The 21,845-nt window shown below is 37.1% G+C and overlaps 1 protein-coding gene across 1 annotated transcript in view; it reads left to right on the forward strand.

The window, feature by feature from the left end:
• The window catches only part of Slc35f2 (solute carrier family 35 member F2), a 57,058-nt gene extending 36,084 nt beyond the window's left edge, over positions 1 to 20,974 (forward strand). The window contains exons 3-8 of the mRNA XM_076843800.2: positions 115 to 242; positions 10,334 to 10,493; positions 11,226 to 11,382; positions 12,170 to 12,222; positions 13,519 to 13,673; positions 20,786 to 20,974. Of these exons, the coding sequence (XP_076699915.2) occupies positions 115 to 242; positions 10,334 to 10,493; positions 11,226 to 11,382; positions 12,170 to 12,222; positions 13,519 to 13,673; positions 20,786 to 20,974 (842 nt within the window). The remainder of the gene's footprint in view (positions 1 to 114; positions 243 to 10,333; positions 10,494 to 11,225; positions 11,383 to 12,169; positions 12,223 to 13,518; positions 13,674 to 20,785) is intronic.
• Positions 20,975 to 21,845: the final 871 nt, after the last annotated feature.

The raw sequence follows: 21,845 nt of genomic DNA on the forward strand, positions 1-21,845 counted from the left end.
ACACAATACAGAATACAGATCAGAGAGTCCTGGCTTGAACGCTCTGATCTCCAGATGAATATGTGTTTTATTATTTTCAAGTAACATGAACTAATCCAGCATTCTTTCACCCAGGCAGTGATAACCTTTTAGACATCTTGAAAAGGAAATGGTGGAAGTACATTCTGCTGGGACTGGCAGATGTGGAAGCGAATTACACGATCGTCAGAGCATACCAATACACCACTCTAACCAGTGTCCAGGTGAGAGGGAGCCTTCTGACCACTGTGGATTTTATAGCTTCATGAGGAGAACATGTGCTTACGTGTGCTAACTAATTTTATTGAAACCTGTTCACTTGAAGAAAAACCTAAACACAGGTGGATGATATCTGTTTTCCAGTAGAGCACATGCAGTAATGAGTAATGTTGCCTGGAATTAGTAAAAAATGTATACATATTAATCATTTCCTAAACCACTAATGCTGGAGCAGTTTAGAACAATTCCTACCAAAATAAACACAAATATTTAGTTGGCAGTTGGTACTGTGATGTTGACAGGAGTTCTGTTTTATGCGTTGCTCAAACATGAAAGTGGATGTATCTTTATACTACAGAAAAGTTGGAGGTTTGCAAGCAAAGGAACAGATTGAAGGAGCCTATTAAACATCTTGGGGAGAGAGGGTAGCCAAAGGTAGAACTCTCATCCCTATTTCTTTATTAGTTTTATTCTTGCAGGGTTGAAAGAAAAATGCTCCTATATAGCATTAATTTCCAACTTTTTGGAGTTGAGGAAGACTTAATTTCAGTTGTTTAAATGTTAGTGGGGATGCTATGTATTAATACCAACTCATCATTACTAGCAACAAAATGTATATGGAGATGGAAGTGAAATGGACTCCATGTTTAAACTTCGAAGTTCTATGAATTTATAACTTTTTGTTGTATTACTTTTCTCACTATGCAGTTTGTATTAGACCTATAAATTTTAGCAACTGTGGAAAAATTAAAGTGAAATTAAACTCATTTCACTGGAAAAGGTAAAGATTGACAAAAATTTATTTTTTCTATATGAACATACATGAAATGTTATTCCCAGAATGTGTTTTATTAAATACTTTTTCCCCCCTATAAAATTGTGCTAAGCATCATCCTCAGCAAACCCTTTGATTTTTTCACTGGTATAGCTTAAAATTCCCAGATAGGAAATGATTTGTTAAGACAGACATTGTTTTAGTCACCAAAATTCCTGACAAGAATAGTTAGAGGGGGAGAAGTTTATTTTGGCTTGCAGTTTTGGAGGTCTCAGTCCATAGATGACTAACTGCATAGCTCTGAGCCCAGGGTGAGGCAGACCTCTTGGCAGAGGAGCATGGTAGAGGAAAACAGCTCAGGATGTGGTAACAGGAAGTAGAGAGAGCTCTCCTGGGACAAAATTCATACCCAAAGGCTGGCTCCCAGTAGCCTATGTGCTCCAGCCACACCCTACCTGCCTACACTCACCACTGGTTAATCCATATCAGTGGGATAAGCCATCCATCAAGTTACACTCATAACCTAATCATATCACCTCTGAATGTTCTTGGATTATCTCACACATGAGCTTTCAAGGGACACCTTATATCTAAACTGTAAGCTGAACACCAGAGGAGGCACACAAAGAACCTAGAATTTCATAAAAATTATAAGCAGAGTTACGTAAAGGATGAAGTTTGTCACAAGGAGGAGTGAGTACATATAGAAAATGTCATTTTCTAGTCACATCTACCCTTATAATTTCAGATACCTTTTTTTTTTTGGTGCTAGAGAGTGAACTCAGATACATTTTAATTACTTGATTTCAGTTTTCAGAAACTTTGATATCTGACTAGTAATGATGAACAGTTTTTTAATTGGTTCAAGGTCTACACACAGTTAAACAAAATACTTACCTTTGGATTTTCTTTAAGGGGGGGGGTGAGGTATCAGGAAGTGAACCCAGGGGTGCTTGATCACTGAGCCACATACACAGCCAGTTTTATTTTTTATTTTGAGACAAGGATCTCCCTAAGTTGCTTAAGTCCTTACTACGTTGCTGAGACTGACTTTGAACTTGTGATCCTCCTGCCTCAGCCTCCTTAGCTTCTGGGATTACAGGCATATACCAACATGCCCAGCTTACCTGTTGAAACTGAAGTTCATGCTTTTTTCCTATTGAAAACAATTTCTTATATGCTAGCCCCTTAGAAAAACCTAAGCATTTGATTGTCAAGTCATATACTTCTGGTCCTAGCAAAGAATATATTATTTCAGAAAAAGCATCTAACAACTAAAGCTCCTTCTAGCAGCAGAGATGCCTATGATTGGATTTATTCAAGTTGATTCTCTGTTAAGTAAATCTCTTGACCAGGGAAATCTGAAAATGTGGAAATTTGGATTAGAAGGTCTTTGTACCTCCTTCTTAAGGATTCCTTCAATGATTCGTAATTACAGGTAGTCAGACGGTGGTTCATTGAAGTTCATTGTGTGGCCTTGGGTTTCTACTCCTGTCTCTTCCCACTCTTCTGCCACATCTGCCCATCCCCTGCCATATCTGCTCCTTCTCTCTTTTGCCACTCTATTTTTTTTCTAGAATATAATCTAGAAATCTGTTTTGAAGTCCTCTCCTCTTTCTCTAAGGCTTACTTCAATGTAGCTATCTTTTCTATATGCTATTGTTCTTCTTTATTTTATTAAAATATATATTTATTTTATTATATATGATGGCAGAATGCAACTCATTTCATATTACATGTATATTGCACAATTTTTCAAGTCTCTGGCTGTACACAAAGTATCTTCACACCATTCGTGTCTTCAAACATGTACTTAGGGTAATGATGTCTAACTCATTCCACCATCTTTCCTACCCCCAAACTCCCTCCCTTCCCCTCCCTCCCCTTTGCCCTATCTAAAGTTCCTCCATTCCTCCCATGCTCCCTCCCAATTGCCATTATGAGTCAACATCCTCATATCAAAGAAAACATTTGTTGTTTTTTTTTTTGATTGGCTTACGTCACTTAGCATGATATTCTTCAATTCCATCCATTTACCTGCAAATGCCATTATTTTATTCTCTTTTAATCCTGAGTAATGTTCCATTGTGTATATATATACCAAAGTTTCCCTATCTATTCATCTACTGAAGGGCATCTGGGTTGGTTCCACAATTTAGCTATTATGAACTGTGCTGCTATGAACATTGATGTGGCTGTGTCCCTGTAGTATACTATTTTTAAGTCCTTTGGGTATAGATCAAGGAGAGGAATAACTGGGTCAAACAGTGGTTCCATTCCCAGTTTTACAAGGAACCTCCATACTGCTTTCCATATTGGCTGCACCAATTTGCACTCCCACCAGCAATGTATGAGTGTGCCTTTCTCTCCACATCCTCACGAACACTTATTGTTGTTTGTATTCTTAATAGCTGCCATTCTGACTGGAGTGAGATGAAATCTTAGAGTAGTTTTGATTTGCATTTCTCTAATTGCTAGAGATGTTGAACTTTTTTATATGTTTGTTGATTAATTGTATACCCTTTTCTGAGAAGTGTCTGTTCAGTTCCTTGGCTCAATTATTGATTGGGTTATTTTTTTTTTTTTGGGGGGGTGTAAAGGTTTTTGAGCGCTTTATATATCCTAGAGATGAGTGCTCTATCTGATGTGCTTGTGGTAAAGATTTGCTCCCATTCTGTAGGCTCTCTATTCACTTCATTGATTGTTTCTTTTGCTGAGAAGAAGCTTATGATTTTGAGTCCATCCCATTTATTGATTCTTGGTTTTAATTCCTGCACTATAGGAGTCTTATTAAGTAAGTTGGGGCCTAATCCGACATGATGGAGATTGGGGCCTACTTTCTCTTCCATTAGGTGCAAGATCTCTGGTTTAATTCCTAGGTCCTTGATCCACTTTGAGTTGAGTTTTGTGCATGGCGAGAGATAGGGGTTTAACTTTATTTTGTTGCATATGGATTTCCAGTTTTCCCAGCACCATTTGTTGAAGAGGCTATCTTTTCTCCAATGTATTTTTTTGGCACCTTTGTCCAATATGAGATAACTGTAATTATGTGGGTTAGTCTTTGTGTCCTCTATTCTGTACCATTGGTCTACAAGTCTATTTTAGTGCCAATAGCATGCTGTTTTTGTTACTATTGCTCTGTAGTATAGTTTAAGGTCTGGAATAGTAATGCCACCAGCTTCTCTCTTCTTGCTAGGGATTGCTTTGGCTATTCTGGGTCTCTTATTTTTCCAGATTAATTTAATGATTACTTTTTCTATTTCTATGAGGAATGTCATTGGAATTTTGATTGTCGTAGCATTGAATCAGTATAGTGCTTTTGGTAGTATGATCATTTTGATAATACTAATTCTGCCTATCCAAGAACAAGGTAGATATTTCCATCTTTAAGGTCTTTTTAAATTTCTTTATTTAGCATTCTGTAATTTTTGTTGTAGAGGTCTTTCACCTCTTTCATTAAGTTGATTTCCAAGTATTTTTTTTTTGAGGCTATTGTAAATGAGGTAGTTTTCCTCATTTCCCTTTCAGAGGATTTGTCACTGATGTACAGAAATGCCTTTGATTTATGGGTATTGATTTTACATCCTGCTACTTTGATGAATTCAATTTTTAGTTCTAGAAGATTTCTGATGTAATTTTTTTGTGTCTTCTAGGTATAGAATCATATTGTCAGCAAATAGTGCTAATTTGATTCTTCTTTTCCTATCCATATCCCTTTAATTTTTTTCAATTGTCAAATTGCTGTGGCTAGAGTTTCAAGAATTATGTTAAATAGAAGTGGTGAAAGAGGGCATCCCTGCCTTGTTCCAGTTTTTAGAGGGAATGCTTTCAATTTTTCTTCGTTTAGAATGATATTGTCCTGGGGCTTAGTATAAATAGCTTTTACAATGTTGATATGTTTCTGATATCTCTAGTTTTTCTAGTGTTTTGAACATGAAGCTGTGCTGTATGTTGTCAAATGCTTTCTCTGCATCTATTGAGATGGTCATATGATTTTTATCTTTGAAGCTATTGATGTGATGCATTACATTTATTGATATCTGTATATTGAACCAACTTTGCATCCCTGAGATCAATTCCACTTGATTGTGGTGCACTATCTTTTTGATATGTTTTTGTATTCGATTTGCTAGAATTTTATTGAGAATTTTTGCATCTATATTCATTAGAGATATTGAAAAGGTCTGAAGTTTTCTTTCTTTGATGTGTGTTTGTCTGGTTTTGGAATCAGGGTGATATTGGCCTCATAGAATGTGTTTGGAAGAGCTCCCTCTTTTTCTATTTCATGAAATAGTTTGAGGAGTATTGGTTGGTTAGTTAGTTCTTCTTTAAAGGTTTTGTAGAACTCAGCTGTGTATCACTCCAGACCTGGGCTTTTCTTGGTTGGTAGGCTTTTGATGGTGTCCTGTATTTCCTTGCTTGAACTTGATCTGTTTAAATTGTGTATATCATCCTGATTTAGTTTGGCATATCATATGCCTCCAGAAATTTGTTGATGCCTTTGATATTTTCTATTTTTTTGGATTACAGATTTTCAAAATAATTTCTAGTTATCTTCTGTATTTCTGTAGTGTCTGTCATGATTTTTCCCTTTTCATCACAGATATTAGTAATTTGAGTTTTCTCTCTCCTTCTCTTTATTAGTATGGCTAATGGTTTATCAATTTTATTTATTGTTTTCAAAGAACCAACTGTTTGTCAGTTTTTTCAGTTGTTTCATTTTCATTGATTTCAGCTCTTATTTTAATTATTTCCTGTCTTCTACTGCTTTGGGGGTTGATTTGTTCTTCTTTTTCTAAGGCTTTGAGATGTAATGTTAGGTCATATATTTTTTGACTTTTTCTTCTTAGAAGGAATGAACTCCACACAATGAAATTTCTTTTAGAACTGCCTTCATAGTGTCCCAGAGATTTCAATATGTTGTATCAGTGTTCTCATTTACCTCTAAAAATTTTTTAATCTCCTCCTTGATATCTTTTGCAACCCATTGTTCATTCAATAGCATAGTATTTAGTCTGCAGGTGTTGGAATAGCTTTTATTTTTTGTTTTAGCATTGATTTCTAATTTCATTCCATTATACTCTGATAAGAATGCAGGGTAGTATCTCTACTTTTTTGTATTTACTAAGAGTTGCTTTGTGGCATAATATATGGTCTATTTTAGAGAAGGATCCATGTGCTACTGAGAAGAAAATGTATTCGCTCGTTGATAAATAAAATGTTTTATATATGTCTTAAGTCTAAGTTATTTATTGTATTATTTAGTTCTACAGTTTCTTTGTTTAGCTTTTGTTTGGAAGATCTATCCAGTGGTGAAAGAGGTGTGTTAAAGTCACCCAGAATTATTGTGTTGTGGTCTGTTTGATTCCTGAACTTGAGAAAATTTGATTGATGAACATAGATGCTCCATTGTTTGGGGCATACATATTTATAACTGTTATGTCTTGTTGATGTATGATTCCCTCAAGTAGTATAAAATGTTCATCTTTATTCCTTTTGATTAACTTTGGCTTGAAGTCTACTTTATTTGATGTGAGGGTGGAAACCCCTGCTTGTTTATGCAGACCATGTAAATGGTGTATTTTATCCCAACCTTTCACCTTCAGTCTGTTGACATCTTTTCCTATGAGGTGAGTCTCTTGAAGGCAGCATATTGTTGGGTATTTTTTTAATCCAATCTGCCAGTCTATGTCTTTTGATTGGTGAGTCTAGGCCATTAACATTCAGGGTTATTATTGAGACCTGATTTGTATTTTTGGTCATTTTGTTTATTTTTGGTATTTAACTTGACTTAGTTTCTCCTTTGGTTGGCTTTTCCTTTATTGTAGTTTTTCCCTTTGCAGATTTTCATTGTTGTTTTTTTATTTCCTCCTCCTGGAATATTTTGCCAAGAATGTTCTGTAGTGCAGGCTTTCTTGTTATAAATTCTTTTAGCTTTTGTTTAGTACAGAAGGTTTATTTCATTATCAAATCTGAAGCTTAATTTTTCTGGATATAAGATTCTTAGTTGGCATCCATTATCTTTCAGAGCTTGGTGTATGTTGTTCCAGGATCTCTGGCTTTGAGAGTCTGGGTTGAAGAATCTGCTGAGACCTGAATTGGTCTTTCCTTATAGGTAATCTGATATTTTTTCTCTTGTGGCCTTTAAAATTCTATCCTTATTCTGTATGCTAGGCATTTTTATTATAATGTGTCTTGTTGTAGATCTGTTGTTATTTTGTACATTTGGTGTCTTATAGGCCTCTTGTATTTGATTTTTCAATTCATTCTTCATGCTTGGGAAATTTTGTGATGTTATTTCATTGAAGAGACTGTGCATTCCTTTGGTTTGAATCTCTGAGCCTTCCTCTATCCTAATAAATCTTAAATTTGGTGTTTTGATGCTATCCCATAATTCTTGAATGTTCTCTTCATTGTTTCTTACCATCTTCATTGTGAGGTCAGCTTTATTTTCAAAATTGTGTATTTTGTCTTCATTGTCTGAGGTCCTGTCTTCCAAGTGATCTAGTATGTTGGTGATGGTTTCTATTGAGTTTTTTATTTGGCTTATTATTTCTTTCATTTCATGAATTTCTGTTGTTGTTGTTTTTCCCCAGAATCTCTCTTTCTTGAAGTAATCTCTTGCTACCTGTCTTTGCTCTTTTATCTCTTTGTTGGTGTGATTGATGGTCGCTTGTATTTGTTCTCTTATCTCTTTGTTGGATTGATTGATTTTTGCCTGTATCTGCTCATTTAGGTCATTCTTTAATTCCCAGATCATTTTAGTTATGAATATTCTGAACTCCTTCTCTGACATTTCATCTACTGTGCTATCTATGGATTGTATTGTTGTAGTATTTTGCTTTGTTTGGGCCACTTTCCTCCCTTGGTTTTTCATGATGTCTCTGTGTGTTCCTCTCTTGCAGTGTAGATCTGAGGTATTACAGCTTTGACCTGTTGTCTTATAATGTCCCTACCAATACCTCACCTTTAAGGGGGAGATTAACATTACAGTACTCAATGTACCCAATGTGCAACCATAGATCCATTAGTTTCTATTTTTACATTTACAGTTTTGTTGCTATAATCAGAAATGATGAGTTTGGTTATCTTCTACCATATAGTTGATGGGTTTGCATAATGGTTTACAGTTTCTAATGGTAGAAGTGGTGGCTTGGGGGTGGGCTGAGATGTTTGTGAGGTAGGATGTTAGTAGGAGAAATAAGAGAGAGGCAACCCTATGCAAGACTCCCTGTTACCTTAGCAACAGGATAACTGTTAGCACCCCTAGTAAAGATACCTCTGGTGCAGCCAGGCTCACAGGGACCTTGGTGACATCTTACCAGGTCTTTATTGTTGTCCCTCGATAGAAGCCACGATATGCCAGTTTTGTGGCAGTGGCAGCTTCAAGCCTATATATACCCTGATGTTGAGCCGTGGAGCCACACTTTGGTGAATAAGGAGCCCCAGCTCAGTCTGGGCCTCTCTCTGGGTCACCAGGCCGAGTGGAGCTGCGGAGCTTCTAATATGATCTAACTCGTTTTTATATCCGTGTCTCCCTACTCCTGTCCTAAGGGTCTCACTTAGTGCCCTCTTGTTGTGACTCTATAATGCTTTTTAAAGATGAAGGGAGAATCTTGGAACTGAAGGCATCGAAGAAGACACCCGTCAGCAAGAATACATTTTGAAAATTTGGTTCATGTAGATATATGATTGAAGGTGTTAGGTATCAGATGAGAAGTTATGGAATTTTAGAATAGGAGTGAACCTGAGATCATTTGGTCTGATCCCTTCATTCCATATTTTAACTCAGAGAGTGACCGGCTTGAGATCATAGAGTTAGCTGGACCATGTCAGGGACAGAGCCAAAGCTTCTGAGGCTTTTCCTGTGACAGCAGCTTCCTCATAAGGTCATTTGTGGCCTACCGAAATTGCTACAGGTAGAGCAGATTCAAGTCTGATTTTAAGATGCAGTTTTTGGATAGGGAGTCTTTTGTGACAGTTCCGAGTGAACTTTTTCTACTTTTTTTTTTTTTTTTTTGGTTTGAGAACTTTGTTAAGCTATGATGATGGGTTCTGCTGGTGTCTTCCGGGACAGCCTATTATCATTTGCATCATTTAATGGCTTGTTATTCAGGCAAACTCAATAAAGCACTTAGGAGATTAGAGAATTGCAGCTGGAATAAATAACAAGGCAAGGTGCCCATTTCTACATGGTTTGTTGGATTCCAGTGATGATACTGCAGTAAAAGGCAGATAGGATCAGACAGGCTGCTGGAGATTTAGAGATCTGCCTTGTCTATGACTAAACAGATTCAGAGAGAATCATGGACAAGAGTTAAACAAATAACCAAATCAAACCAAACTCACCAACCAAATAACAACAAAAAACAGGGTAATCCAAACCCAGAAGTTTTTGGATATTATTAGTGTAAGGCATATATATACTGGAAAGCATCATGAATTATCCTTATTTATATTTTATCCTTGAATTTACATAGTTTTGCAAAATTAAGAAGTAAGTGTGATCTTTATTTTTCTTTTATTTTGCAAATAGTTTTGGATTTGTATAATTTTGACACCCTTAATGTCCCTGTCTTTGAGATGGGCAATATCAGGGTACAAGTGTTTTCTGGACCTAGGATTAACAGGTGATGGAGGAGCATGTGATGAAAACAAGCAAGAGTTTGAACAAACCATTGTCTGAACAAACCGTCTTGTCATGGGGTCACATACTCATCAGGGAGAGGGTTCTACTTCCTCTTTCAATGTGACCTTTACTTCTTTGTAGCACATTCCCCTTTTGCAGTTACTTATCTGGTTTTGTGATTATTTATTCCATATCTGTTAACCTTGTATAACTCCTGAGGACAGGCCTTGTATCTATCTTGTTCACCTCTGTATTCCCACCTCCTCTTACAGTGTCTTGCACATGTCAAGTGTTTAATAAATATTTGTTGACTGAGTAAAGAGATGAATGCAGGAAGGAAAGTGTGCCTTCTGGATTTTAGGATAAACATAAGTGGGAGTGTAGAGGTAAATTGCATATGCCTCTGAATAGAATTTTTGGGTTCAGCGACCAGCCATCCCACTTTGGACAATATGGTTTTGGGCAACTCTTTTCTTCTCTCTGTGCTTTTGTTTTCTCATGTATAAAATGTGATTATAATTCCAAGCTCACAGGGTTGTTGTAAGGATTTTTAAATGAGTTAGTCCAGGTAAAGCACTTAGCATACAGGACTGGCAATAATAAATGCCCAAGAAATACTGCTTCCTATTATTAGTAGCCATTTTTTAGCTTATGAGAGAGTTTTGAAGCTGTTTATTTTTCTTTCCTTGAAGCTTTTGGATTGCTTTGGGATTCCTGTGTTGATGGCTCTCTCGTGGTTTGTTCTTCGTGCAAGATACAGAGTGATCCACTTCATTGCTGTGTTTGTCTGTCTGTTGGGGGTAGGAACCATGGTTGGTGCAGACATCTTAGCTGGGAGGGACGACAACTCAGGTAAGAACTTGTGTGTTATTTCTTTATGGTTCAGTCACAGAAAAGTTTTGCTCATGTTTACACTTTTAGTTTTGCAAAGATGCAGTCAAAGGCAGTAAACATGTCTTTTACATTTTATTTTCAGCTGTACTTGTTTCTGGTGTTTTGTAACTGTTTCCACAAAACAATCTTCCTGTTCCTACTGCCCACAGTCCTTCCCTGCTCTTTTTTTTTTCTTCTCAGTAAATAGTTTCTGATTTTGTCTCATGAGAGAGTCGTTTCTTTGCATATTTGCAGTCATCTTCTTTTGGTATGAACATTTAGATTAGTTACTGAAAAATCTACTGTAGAGTCTTCTTGTTTTTCTGTTTTTATCAAAAATGAGACTTGGTGTTCTCTGGTGACATCTAAAGTCACTGTAGATGACTTTGGTGAAATTTAGACTTTGTGCCACATTTAGACAAGAGCGTTTCCATGCTTCCTGCCCTGTGGTTTTTAATATATCCCCTTACACAAATTCCATGAATTTGTCAAGTTATAGAATCACTTTCTGAGGCCTCATATTATGGAATATAATATTATTTTCCAGTTATTGAGGAGTAAAAATATGAAAACTTTGCCATATAGTGAGAATCGTATGAACTTCTAGAAACCAGGGTTAAATAAAAATCTTACTTAAATGAACAGGAATCAGGTAAACCCCTAGTTCACTTATTGACAATATATTCCTCTTTGTGTCTTGCCTGCCTGTAGGGAGTGATGTGCTGATTGGTGACCTCTTGGTCCTGCTTGGAGCTTCCCTCTATGCCGTTTCTAATGTGTGTGAAGAATACATTGTGAAGAAGCTGAGCAGACAGGAATTTTTAGGAATGGTGGGCTTATTTGGAACAATTATCAGTGGCATACAGCTGTAAGTGTCTAAGATTTTTCTTAAGCATGAACTAAGCAAATATATCAGAGATTGCTTTCTAACTACTAATATTCATTTGTTCGGTTAAGCCCAAATTCACTTCTGAAATAGAAAGCTGATAAAGATTTATTAGAGGATTGTTAAACATCAATATTATTATGTTTTATTTTCTTATGCATGTGGGATTCCATAGGATTCCTGACTACAATGTTGTGGAGGCCTTGCCAGTAAGAACTTTTTCTTTTAAAATTATTTTCGAAAAAATGTTAACACATTAACTTTCTAATCTTGTTCAAGGGAAAGGAGTATGCCATGTTTTCCTTCTATAGCTGATTGCTGTTGAAGAACACTCGCAAGGGAGTCTCACATATCATTTTTTTTTTTTTGGTGGTGGTGGGGTACCAGGAATTGAACCCAGGAGTGCTTAACCACTGAGCCACCTCCCCAGCCCTTTTTAATATTTTTATTTAGACACAAGGCCTCACTGAGTTGCTTAGGGCCTTGCTAAGTTGCTGAGGCTGGCTTTGAACTCGAAATCCTCCTGCCTCAGCCTTTTGAGCAGCTGTGATTATAGGTGTGTGCCAATGTACCTGGCTGAGTCTGACATATCTTTATGGACTCCTTTGGTTTTATTCTTTGTCTTTTTTATTGAAGATAATTATTTCCTAAGAAAAATTCAAAAGTCAACATAATTCCTTACTTTTGCTGAAGTATAGCAACTAAACTACTTATGAAATAGTAAAAATTAATATGTGGCTCTCTCTGCAACCTCTTGTTTTTATCTTAGATTGATTGTGGAATATGAGGATATTGCCAGCATTCACTGGGACTGGAAAATTGGTATGTAAATAAATAATAATTTTGTTATCTGTGTTCTATCCCCAACTGACAAAAGGCACACCAAAAAACAAATGCTTCATTTTAATAATATTTATGTGTCTTTGTAAAATCTCACTGAAGATAGAGATTTACATTGAGTTTTCTCTGAGAATTGGTAGATGAACCCTTATAAAATTAATTTTTAATTTTTAACTCCAGGAATAGCTTTAAAAAAAAAACAAACTATGAATTCTGAACAAGACTGATGACTGAACTTCGTCACACTAGCTTTCAATTAGATCTGTATTTAGGTCCTCCAACGCGTGAAGGTTGCCATCTGCTTGTTGTAATTTGTGAAGCATTAACTGGAAGCATCGAAGGTTGTGTAATCACTCACCACCTCTGGTTGCTCCTCTCATCTGACATTGCTAGGTGTCTGCACAAAAATAAAACTGAAGAAAATGTTAAGAGAGTGAAGAAAGATTTGAGCCGTATTTTTCTTTTTATATTGGTTGTTCAAAACATTTCAAAGTTGAGCCGTATTTAATGATGGGTGGAAAGAAGTTAAACAGTACATAAATGTCACTGAAGATTATGTACCATGCTTGAATAACTTGATTCAATTAAATAACAGAGAGAGAGAGAGAGAGAGAGAGAGAGAGAGAGAAAATGAATATATGTATATATTTGCACTGAGCTTAGCACAAGGTTAAAGAAGTAGATACAAAGCGGAAACATTGATATTGTGATCAGCATCCACATGACTAGCACTGTCCCAAAGAGGATAGTTATATTGTGCTGCCTTGGAGCATTTAATTTAATGTGATGTACAAAATACAAAGATCTCATATCTGTCTTGGATGTTCTAAAAATACTTTATTCTGAATCCAGTTATACAAACCATACCCTAGTGACCAAACAAATAAAAGGAACAAAAGATAATGAGTGATTTCTCTTGACACATGACATTGAGTCTGTTTTTATTGACTTTTTATCACAGAATCATTTGCCCTGGGAGGGTGGATAGGATAGCAGAGGGTGATAAGAGCTGTTAACTCAGTCACACTCTAAGCAAGATATTATGGTCTTCATCATCCAACACCCTATTAGATTTTTAAGGCTTGTCATCTACATCACAGCTTGGTATTTTGTTATTATTTTCCAGAGAACTTTGTAGTCGCATTTGCAGTACTACTATGAGGAGAAGCTTTGTAGATAGTGTGTTAAAGGATCAGGGAGTTTTATATGGAAACCAAGCTTAAGCCACTTTGTCTTGTGATTTCTCCCCATAATATTAGATATTCCATTTTTCCACAGCCCTGCTATTTGTGGCATTTGCTCTCTGTATGTTTTGCCTATACAGCTTCATGCCATTGGTGATTAAAGTCACTAGTGCCACCTCTGTCAACTTGGGCATCCTGACAGCTGATCTCTACAGCCTTTTCTTTGGACTCTTTCTGTTTGGTTATAAGGTAAGAAAATAGATCATGTTCAAATAAGAACACTTACCTGGTGGAAAAGAAGTTTCTTTAAGCAGGTTTCTTTAAACTCTCTATCCAAAAATAAAACCTCATCCTTTTGACAAGGATTTCACTGGACAAGCCTAACTCCTTTTGTTTCCAAATTAGAAAATCAGTCCAAATAAGAATCGCCCTTCTGGAGTTATTCTAAAGGGCGAAATGCAGTGTACTTTTTTTTTGATTTAGCCAAGAACACTAGGTTTTGGAAATGCTAATATGTCTTGCCAGGTGATAACCAAACAATCCGAGAGAGATGCTATTGACCTTGCAAACTAGACTGAGCACTTGGGGCTTTTCTCTTCACTCTTTGCCCAGATATAGAGTCTGCAACACCTGATGGAAAGGAAGGAGGAAAAGGTACATTATCACGAGTGTGTGATTGCAATGGGTTCCTCTTTGGCAGTAATCTTGTATCATAAGGGACCTAAAAGGTAGTTCAGTCCAGTGGTTTTTCAGATTTTTTTCTGTCTCCAGAGCATCACAGCACACCATAAGCATAACCCACTCCCATCATTAATAGTTTCTGCTAAATGCACTAATGATCAAGGGGAATAGGGTGGGAGGAAATAAATCAGCGTCCTCAGGGGAAGCAAGAGAATGAATATGTAATTTGAAAAAATTGTATCCTCAGTCTGGACCACCCTCTCTCGAGAATTACTGATTATTTTTATTTTAGAGATGGGAAACAAAGGCCCAGGGAAGTTATATGTAGTTAAGTTGGTTAGCCTTAGTGAGCAAGGCTTTACCACTGGTTAGTGGTGAAGTCATGACCAGATCTTAAGTTGTCATCCTCTTCTTTCTCTTCTAGCAATCCAATTTTCTTTTCACTGAACTTCCTACCCTCCCATTTTCATTTATAAAATGAGAATTTCAAGTTAATGAATTCATCATGTTGTCTCATACAACAGAGAGAACCAAATAAGTAAATATTTTTTTGACTTCACAGCCTATTTGAGAACTCTTAGTGCAGCATTTTCCTTACTTTTTGATCTCAGGACACTTTGAAATGCTTAAAAATTGAGAGCTCAAGTCACTATTCCCTATTATTTATCATATTGGAAATTAAAGCTGAGAAATTTAAAAATATTCATTTATTAACACATTGAGAAAATAATAAACTCATATAGTACATAATAGCATAAATAATATTTTTATGAAAAATTATGTTGTCTAAGATTTTTAAAAAATGAAATTGATTTACATTTTTTAAAGATTAGTATATCTTATTTTTTAGTTGTAGATGGACACAATACCTTTATTTTATTTTTCATTTTTATGTATTTTTTATTCTAATTTGTTATATATGACAGCAGATGCATTACAATTTATATTACACAAATAGAGCACAATTTTTCATATCTCTGGTTGTATACAAAGTATATTCACACCATTCACGTCTTCATATGTGTAATTAGGATAATGATGTACATCTCATTCCATCATCTTTTTTACCCCCATGACCCCTCCCTTCCTCTCCCATCTTTTTGCCGTATCTAGAATTTGTCTAATCATCCCATGCTCCCCCTCCCAACCCCACTATGAATCAGTCTCCTTATATAAAAAAAAAAATTCTGCATTTGTTTTTTGGGGGATTGGCTTACTTCACTTAGCATTGTATTCTCCAACTCCATCCTTTATCTGATTTTATTCTCTTATTGCCGAGTAATTCCATTGTGAATATATACCACATTTTCTTTATCCATTCATCTACTGAAGGGCATCTAAGTTGGTTCCACAATTTAGCTATTGTGAATTGTGCTGCTATAGACATTGATGTGGCTGTGTCCCTGTACTATGCTGTTTTTAAGTCCTTTGGATATAGACCAAGAAGAAGTGGGATAGCTGGGTCAAATGCTGGTTCCATTCCCAGTTTTCCAAGGAATCTCTATACTGCTTTCCATATTGGCTGCACCAATTTGCAGTCCCATCAGCAATGAACGAGTGTGCCTTTTCCCCCCACATCCTTTCCAACACTTATTGTTGTTTATATTCTTAATAGCTGCCATTCTTACTGGAGTTGAAATCTTAGAGTAGTTTTGATTTGCATTTCTCTAATGGCTAGAGATGTTGAGCATTTTTTCATATATTTGTTAATTAATTGTATATCCTCTTCTGAGAGGTGTCTGTTTAGTTCCTTGGCCCATGTATTGATTGGTGCTGAGGACTGAACCCAGTGCCTCACATGGGCTAGGCAAGCGCTCTACCACTGAGCTACAATCCCAGTCCTGATTTACTTTTCAAAGAATCTGTTTAATGTTCAGCTTAGTAGAAAACGGTTGGAATCTTGCATCTGCTTCTTCATTCAGCCTTGTGATTACATGTCATGTAGCCTCTGGAGCATTCCACTGTGCACTTGTAAGACAGTGGAAGTGAAAAGGGCAGATATTATCTTAGTATCATTGTGAAAATAGTTTTGAATTTACAGATTCCCCTCAAGGGGTTCCCTCAAAGGTCTTTGGATCACACTTTGAGAACTGCTCTCTTAGAAGCTTTTTTTCCTCCATCATACCCACAATAGAGGCTGGTTGACCTGCTTGCTCTCTTTCTCCGTAATCGTGGAGCAGATAGTTACCATGTTGGCTGTTACCTGATAATTTTAATTTCAGTAAGGGATAGCAGCTATATTTCTTTGTTCTAGTAAACTTTGTATCCACATAGTAATCCTTTATGCTGATGTATGCTCTTTCCCAGGAACCAGCCATGAACTCACATACTTATCTGAACTTGATACATGAAGCTCACTGGGTTCTCAGAAATTGTTGCTTATGAACTGTAAACCTTTGTCTTGCAAAGCGATGGAAGACAGAAATCAGATTTTATCTTTGCAGACTTGGTTAAGATATTACTGAATTAAGACAGAAGGAGTATTTATAGTTTATTGGAAGCATCACAAAAAAGTAACAAATGTCAAAGTGAATCTGAGAAGTGGTCCTGACAGGCCCATTCCCCCCCCCCCCCATGAGAATTGTCAAGGGCTACAAAATACTTCTTAAGGTACTGAGCTGCTTCTTGGTTCTGTGGTTGCATTTCTCATGACTGCCACTAGGGGATGGTGGCGTTTCCATACTTTCTTTCCAGGCCCATGATAGCTTCTGTACTCAAACAAAGCATTTGGGGGCAGAAGTAAAATTTATGACCTGTCTCACCAGTGCTGTTTAATTTTTTTTAACCAAACATATTGATTTATCTCTAGTAGTTTAACTTTTACTCTCCTATCATAAGTAAAATATTGTCCAAAAAGGAGCAAAGGTTAAAGAAATAACTTCTAGGGCTGGGGTTGTGGCTCAGTGGTAGAGCGCTCGCCTAGCGCGTGTGAGGCACTGGCTTTGAGCCTCAGCACCAATAAATAAATAAATAAATAAATTTATTGTGTTCATCTACAACTAAAAAAAGAAAGAAAGAACTTCTAAGTGGAAGTTCCCTTGTCATTATCATAAACTCTTTTATCTTAACAAATATGTCATTTAATGAACTTTTAATAATAAGTAATTAAGATTAGACCTTAAATATTTGCTCTTCAATCTTCCTTGAAAAAGCCCCCTTTTGTGTCATTTTTGGGGTACATGACTTTAAACTATTATTCTTAGAATGGGAACTTGCAGTCTATATATTCCTCTCCAGTTCTTTTGTTTTATGGTCCTTTGTCCCTGCTGGTCTAGTAGCTAATTCCTAACTCAGATTAGATTTTATTGTTTTTGTCCAAAGGCCATTTCAAGACTTACAGAGCAAAGAGCAGGACTGCAGTGATTTTCAGACTAAATTGTAGATGTAGAAAAAAGTTCAGGGAGTAATGAAAACACCTAGCATTTTAGACAGTTTTTAAAGGAAGCCCAGTATACCACCAATTTAAAAAATTGTATAGCCAAAATAACTTTGATTCTTTTGAAGAAGACAATTGAAAAGAGGTTTAAAAGATTTACACTTGTCTGTGTCAGATCTTAAACACTCTGTTCCTCTGGAATCGACCTTAAGTAAATACTTGTTGAATAAAGTGGCTACCAGAAATTTCCTGTATAGATCCAGACTCAAAGGGTAGAATTGTATAAAGGAAAAAGGGTAATAATCTCTGTTTAGGAGACTTACCACACTCCTTCAGTCTCTATTCTAATAAAGGTGCCTCCATTTCATCACCCTTCTTCCTAAGAGTGATATAGTGTTTTTCTTTGGAACATTTGAAAACCACCAAACCAAATTGGATATGTTTTGAACAAACTATATAGCTTTCCCCAGAGGTACCTCTGAACACTTTACAGGAGAGTGTGATTGCTTTTTATAATACTGACTTTAAAAGTTTAATGAGCTGGGTGCAGAGATGCATGCCAGGTTCGTGGGAGGGTGAGTCAGGAGGATTTTTTCGAGTCTGTGAGTTCAAGACCAGCCTAGGCAACATAGTGGGACTCCATCTTAAAAAAAAAAAATTAGGATATTCTAAATAGCTTTAACTTCCCCTAATAGTCTCTGAATCAATGTTGCCCCTACAAGCATCCGTTAGACACCAGCTATCTGTTGACACCACCATGCTAAATGCTAGATATAAGAATTAAAGCCAGTGGTAAGAAGGTAACTCAACTGCTCTGCTTGATGTTGTTACTAGCTCTGAAACATCATTGAATCTGGTGAAGGCTGTCGGGCCTTGGGAGGAGAGCTGTGGCCATTCTGTTCTTTATGAAGATTAATATTAAGAGGAAATAAGCATCTTTGAAAATTAGCATGTCAAACCCAATGGTGTTCCATAGAAGGTCACTTATTTCACAAACCTACCTTTAGGGATGTGTCTTGCTTTCCTTTTCATCTCTTTCTGTAATCTTTCTCTTTCCTTCCCCTTGCCCATTCTGTTTTCTTACTGCTCTTTTTGTAATCCTCTTATTGAAACCCTTTTTTAATGGACATAATATAAAACCTAAGTTAATTCAATACATCTACTGACCTGAATAACATAACATGCCCTTCTACCCCCATTCTTCATTTTAAAATCAGTTTAACAGGACCATTCATGAACTGAATTTACTTCTATCAAGAAAAAAAAAATCCTGGGCATTTAATTATGCATTACTTATGCTACATAGTTTCCATAATTAAAAAAAAATATTCTATTTTTTGGTACAGGGATTGAACTCAAGGGCACTGGACCACTGAGCCACATTCCCAGCCCTATTTTGTATTTTATTTAGAGACAGGATCTTTCTGAGTTGCTTAGAGCCTCGCTAAATTGCTGAGGCTGGCTTTGAACTCATCATCCTCCTGCCTCAGCTTCCTGACCCACTGGGATTGCAGGCATGAGCCACCTCGACTGCACGTAGTTTCCATAATTTTTACTTCACCATTCTTGATTAGTCTTCAGTAATTTTCTTTCTGTGCTTTATTTGTCATACTAATATAAAAGCAAATACAGTGTGTTCCAAAACCTTCAGGGAGTACCTGAAACTGACTGAATGGCACTGAACCCTATATCTATCTATCTATCTATCTATCTATCTATCTATCTGTCTATCTATCTATAGATAAAGTTTATAAATTAGGCACAGTAATGATGACTACTGACAACAATTATAATAATAAACTGTAATAAGAGTTATGTAAATGTGTCTTATTGTACTGTTCTTATCCTTGTTGCCTTGGGTAATAGACACCAAGGAAGGTGAAATCATGGGTAAGAGGGAACCACTTATATTGATTTTATTAATTTATTTAATACTTGAATTTTTGTATGGATCTTCAATTCATGTAAGAGAACATTTACAAGGTACCTAATATAACTTGTTTAAATTTTGGGAGATATGTCAGATGTCATTTTTGGAATATATACCCAATGAATTAGCTTTCTGTCTGTATTGCATTTTGCCCTGGGTAGATGTTTTTATTCCTAAAAAGAATCATTTTTTAGGAATAAAAAGAATCATTTGAAGAAGTCACCAAAACTGCTCTGCATTCTTATGGTGTGTCTGTCAGAGTGGCTCCAGTTCTATTGGTCCTTCTGGGAGCAGAGAGGGTAGCCAGTGTCTCCTGCAGTTTCATTCTTGTGGCTGTCGTCACCCCACTCTCCTCTTTGGGCTTCAGACTCTTTTGAAAAATGGTGTCTTAATCACTTTCTAGCTCTAAAAATCTGAATCTGTGCAGTCCATCATAAATTTTACTATGTAATAATTTCCTACAGAAACAGGATAATTCATTCTAGTATAACAAAATGAAATTTATTGAAATAGCAAGATGTGTTAGTCAGCTTTTGTCCCTGTGACCAAAATACCTGACAAGAACAATTTATAGGAGAAAAATTTATTTGGGGATTATGGTTTTAGACGCTCCGTCCATGGTTGGCTGGCTCCAGACTGGAAGGGGGAGGGGAGCGAGAGAGAGGGGAAAGAGGGAGGGAGAGAATACAAATGTGCACACATGAGCAAGAAATAGCCCAAGATATAGTCCAAAGCCACACCCCCAGTAGCCTACTTCCTCTAGCCATGCCCCACTGCCTACAGTTGCCACCCAGTAGTCCATTCAAATTGTTATTCCATCAAATGGGTTAATCCACTGGTGAGGTTACAGCTCTGATAATCTAATCAGTTCACCTCTGAACATTCCTGCATTGATTAACACATGAGCTTTATGGAGGACACGAAAGATCCAAATTATGATACACAGATTGAGAAGTTATTGAGTAGATATGACATCTGTGCATCCATATTTTGTCTTAGGTTCTGTGTCCTTCTGTTTTATAACAATATGGTAAACTGTGTCTAGGATCTGAAATGGACTCTCTCGTGGCATTCATCCTGGCCTTTTATTTCCTCCACTTTGTTGGATTGGTTTCTGGGTAAGGTACTCTAAATTTATCACAAAGCAAGGCAAGGTTCCATTTCCCTAAAGATGCAAGGCTGTAGTTGGCTGATGTGCCAGGTGTTTTGATAGCCCGTGCATTCACCAGTATACATGGGAGGGTCTGGGGCATTTAGCTTCTTCTTACAGAACTTTCAGAAATAGATAAAGAGAAGGTAACCTTCAAAGGACTATAGACGAAAGGGGTGTATATGCGGGAGCGCTTTGCATTGTTTGTTCTTTTCTTCTCCCAGTTTTCAGGACTCTATATCCTGTCCTTTACTGTCATCATGGTGGGGTTTATCCTGTACTGCTCCACCCCGACGCGCACAGCAGAGCCAGCGGAGAGCAATGTGCCCCCAGTCACCAGCATTGGAATTGACAACCTTGGACTGAAGCTTGAGGAGAGTGGTCTCCCAGAGACCCAATCTGCGATCTTGTAGCTGGAGAGGATGGCACACACCTGTGCAGCACCAGGAGAAAGCAGAACCCACCGACTGCTAGAGACACTTGGGGAAATTACAAGTCTCGGAATGAACCCTCTATAGCACTGGATTGTACTCAGTGGTTAGATTTTAGAAAGGAACACTGAACAATGTATCAAAAATAGATATACCAAAATAGAGCAGAACCCAAGACTAGGATCTGTTTCTTCTGTGTGTTAAGGACCAAAACCTTTGGGTGAGAGGGAGACAAGGTGTGGGCTCCGCCACGGGTATCTCAGAAGTACATGTGAGAGAGCAGAATACCCAGGAGGGAACCAGCCTGGGGCAGGGTCTGAAAGCAGGCTGTCCAGCCTGGGCCAAGTGCTCAGGAGTAGGGATGGTCCTGGGTGGTTCTGGAACAGGTTTCCTCTGTTGAAAACTTTGGGGTTTTGTCCTGCTGAGGCAGTTATCCACAGGCCTTGTGGCCTTTGGGCACAGATGAGTCCTGGCCACTGATTGCATATGGTGGGAAAAATGGGTGGGGCAGCATTTGAGAGGTTCTGAGATAAAAGAATGAATAATATGGAAGCATGAAACTGGAAATTAGTAGCCTAGAACCCTCTCTCAATTGTATGCTCTTTCTCTTTTTAAATATTTCTCCTCCATCATTCCCAGGTCCTCACTGGTCACATTTGTTCCTCCATTCCAGGGCCCAGAGCAGACTGTGATCTTAAAGTCTGTGACGGTGAACATCCCTTCTACATTTTCAGCTTTACACCGTATGCAAAGATTTCTCAAACCTGAGCAAATATGTGGATGTTATCCTTTAACAAAAATTCTCATGACTCCCAGAAATATTCCCTATTGATCTCATTTTATTGTTTCAGCT

Source organism: Callospermophilus lateralis, chromosome 2 (genome assembly GCF_048772815.1).
Source record: "Callospermophilus lateralis isolate mCalLat2 chromosome 2, mCalLat2.hap1, whole genome shotgun sequence".
In the NCBI taxonomy this organism is placed as follows: Eukaryota; Metazoa; Chordata; class Mammalia; order Rodentia; family Sciuridae; genus Callospermophilus; species Callospermophilus lateralis.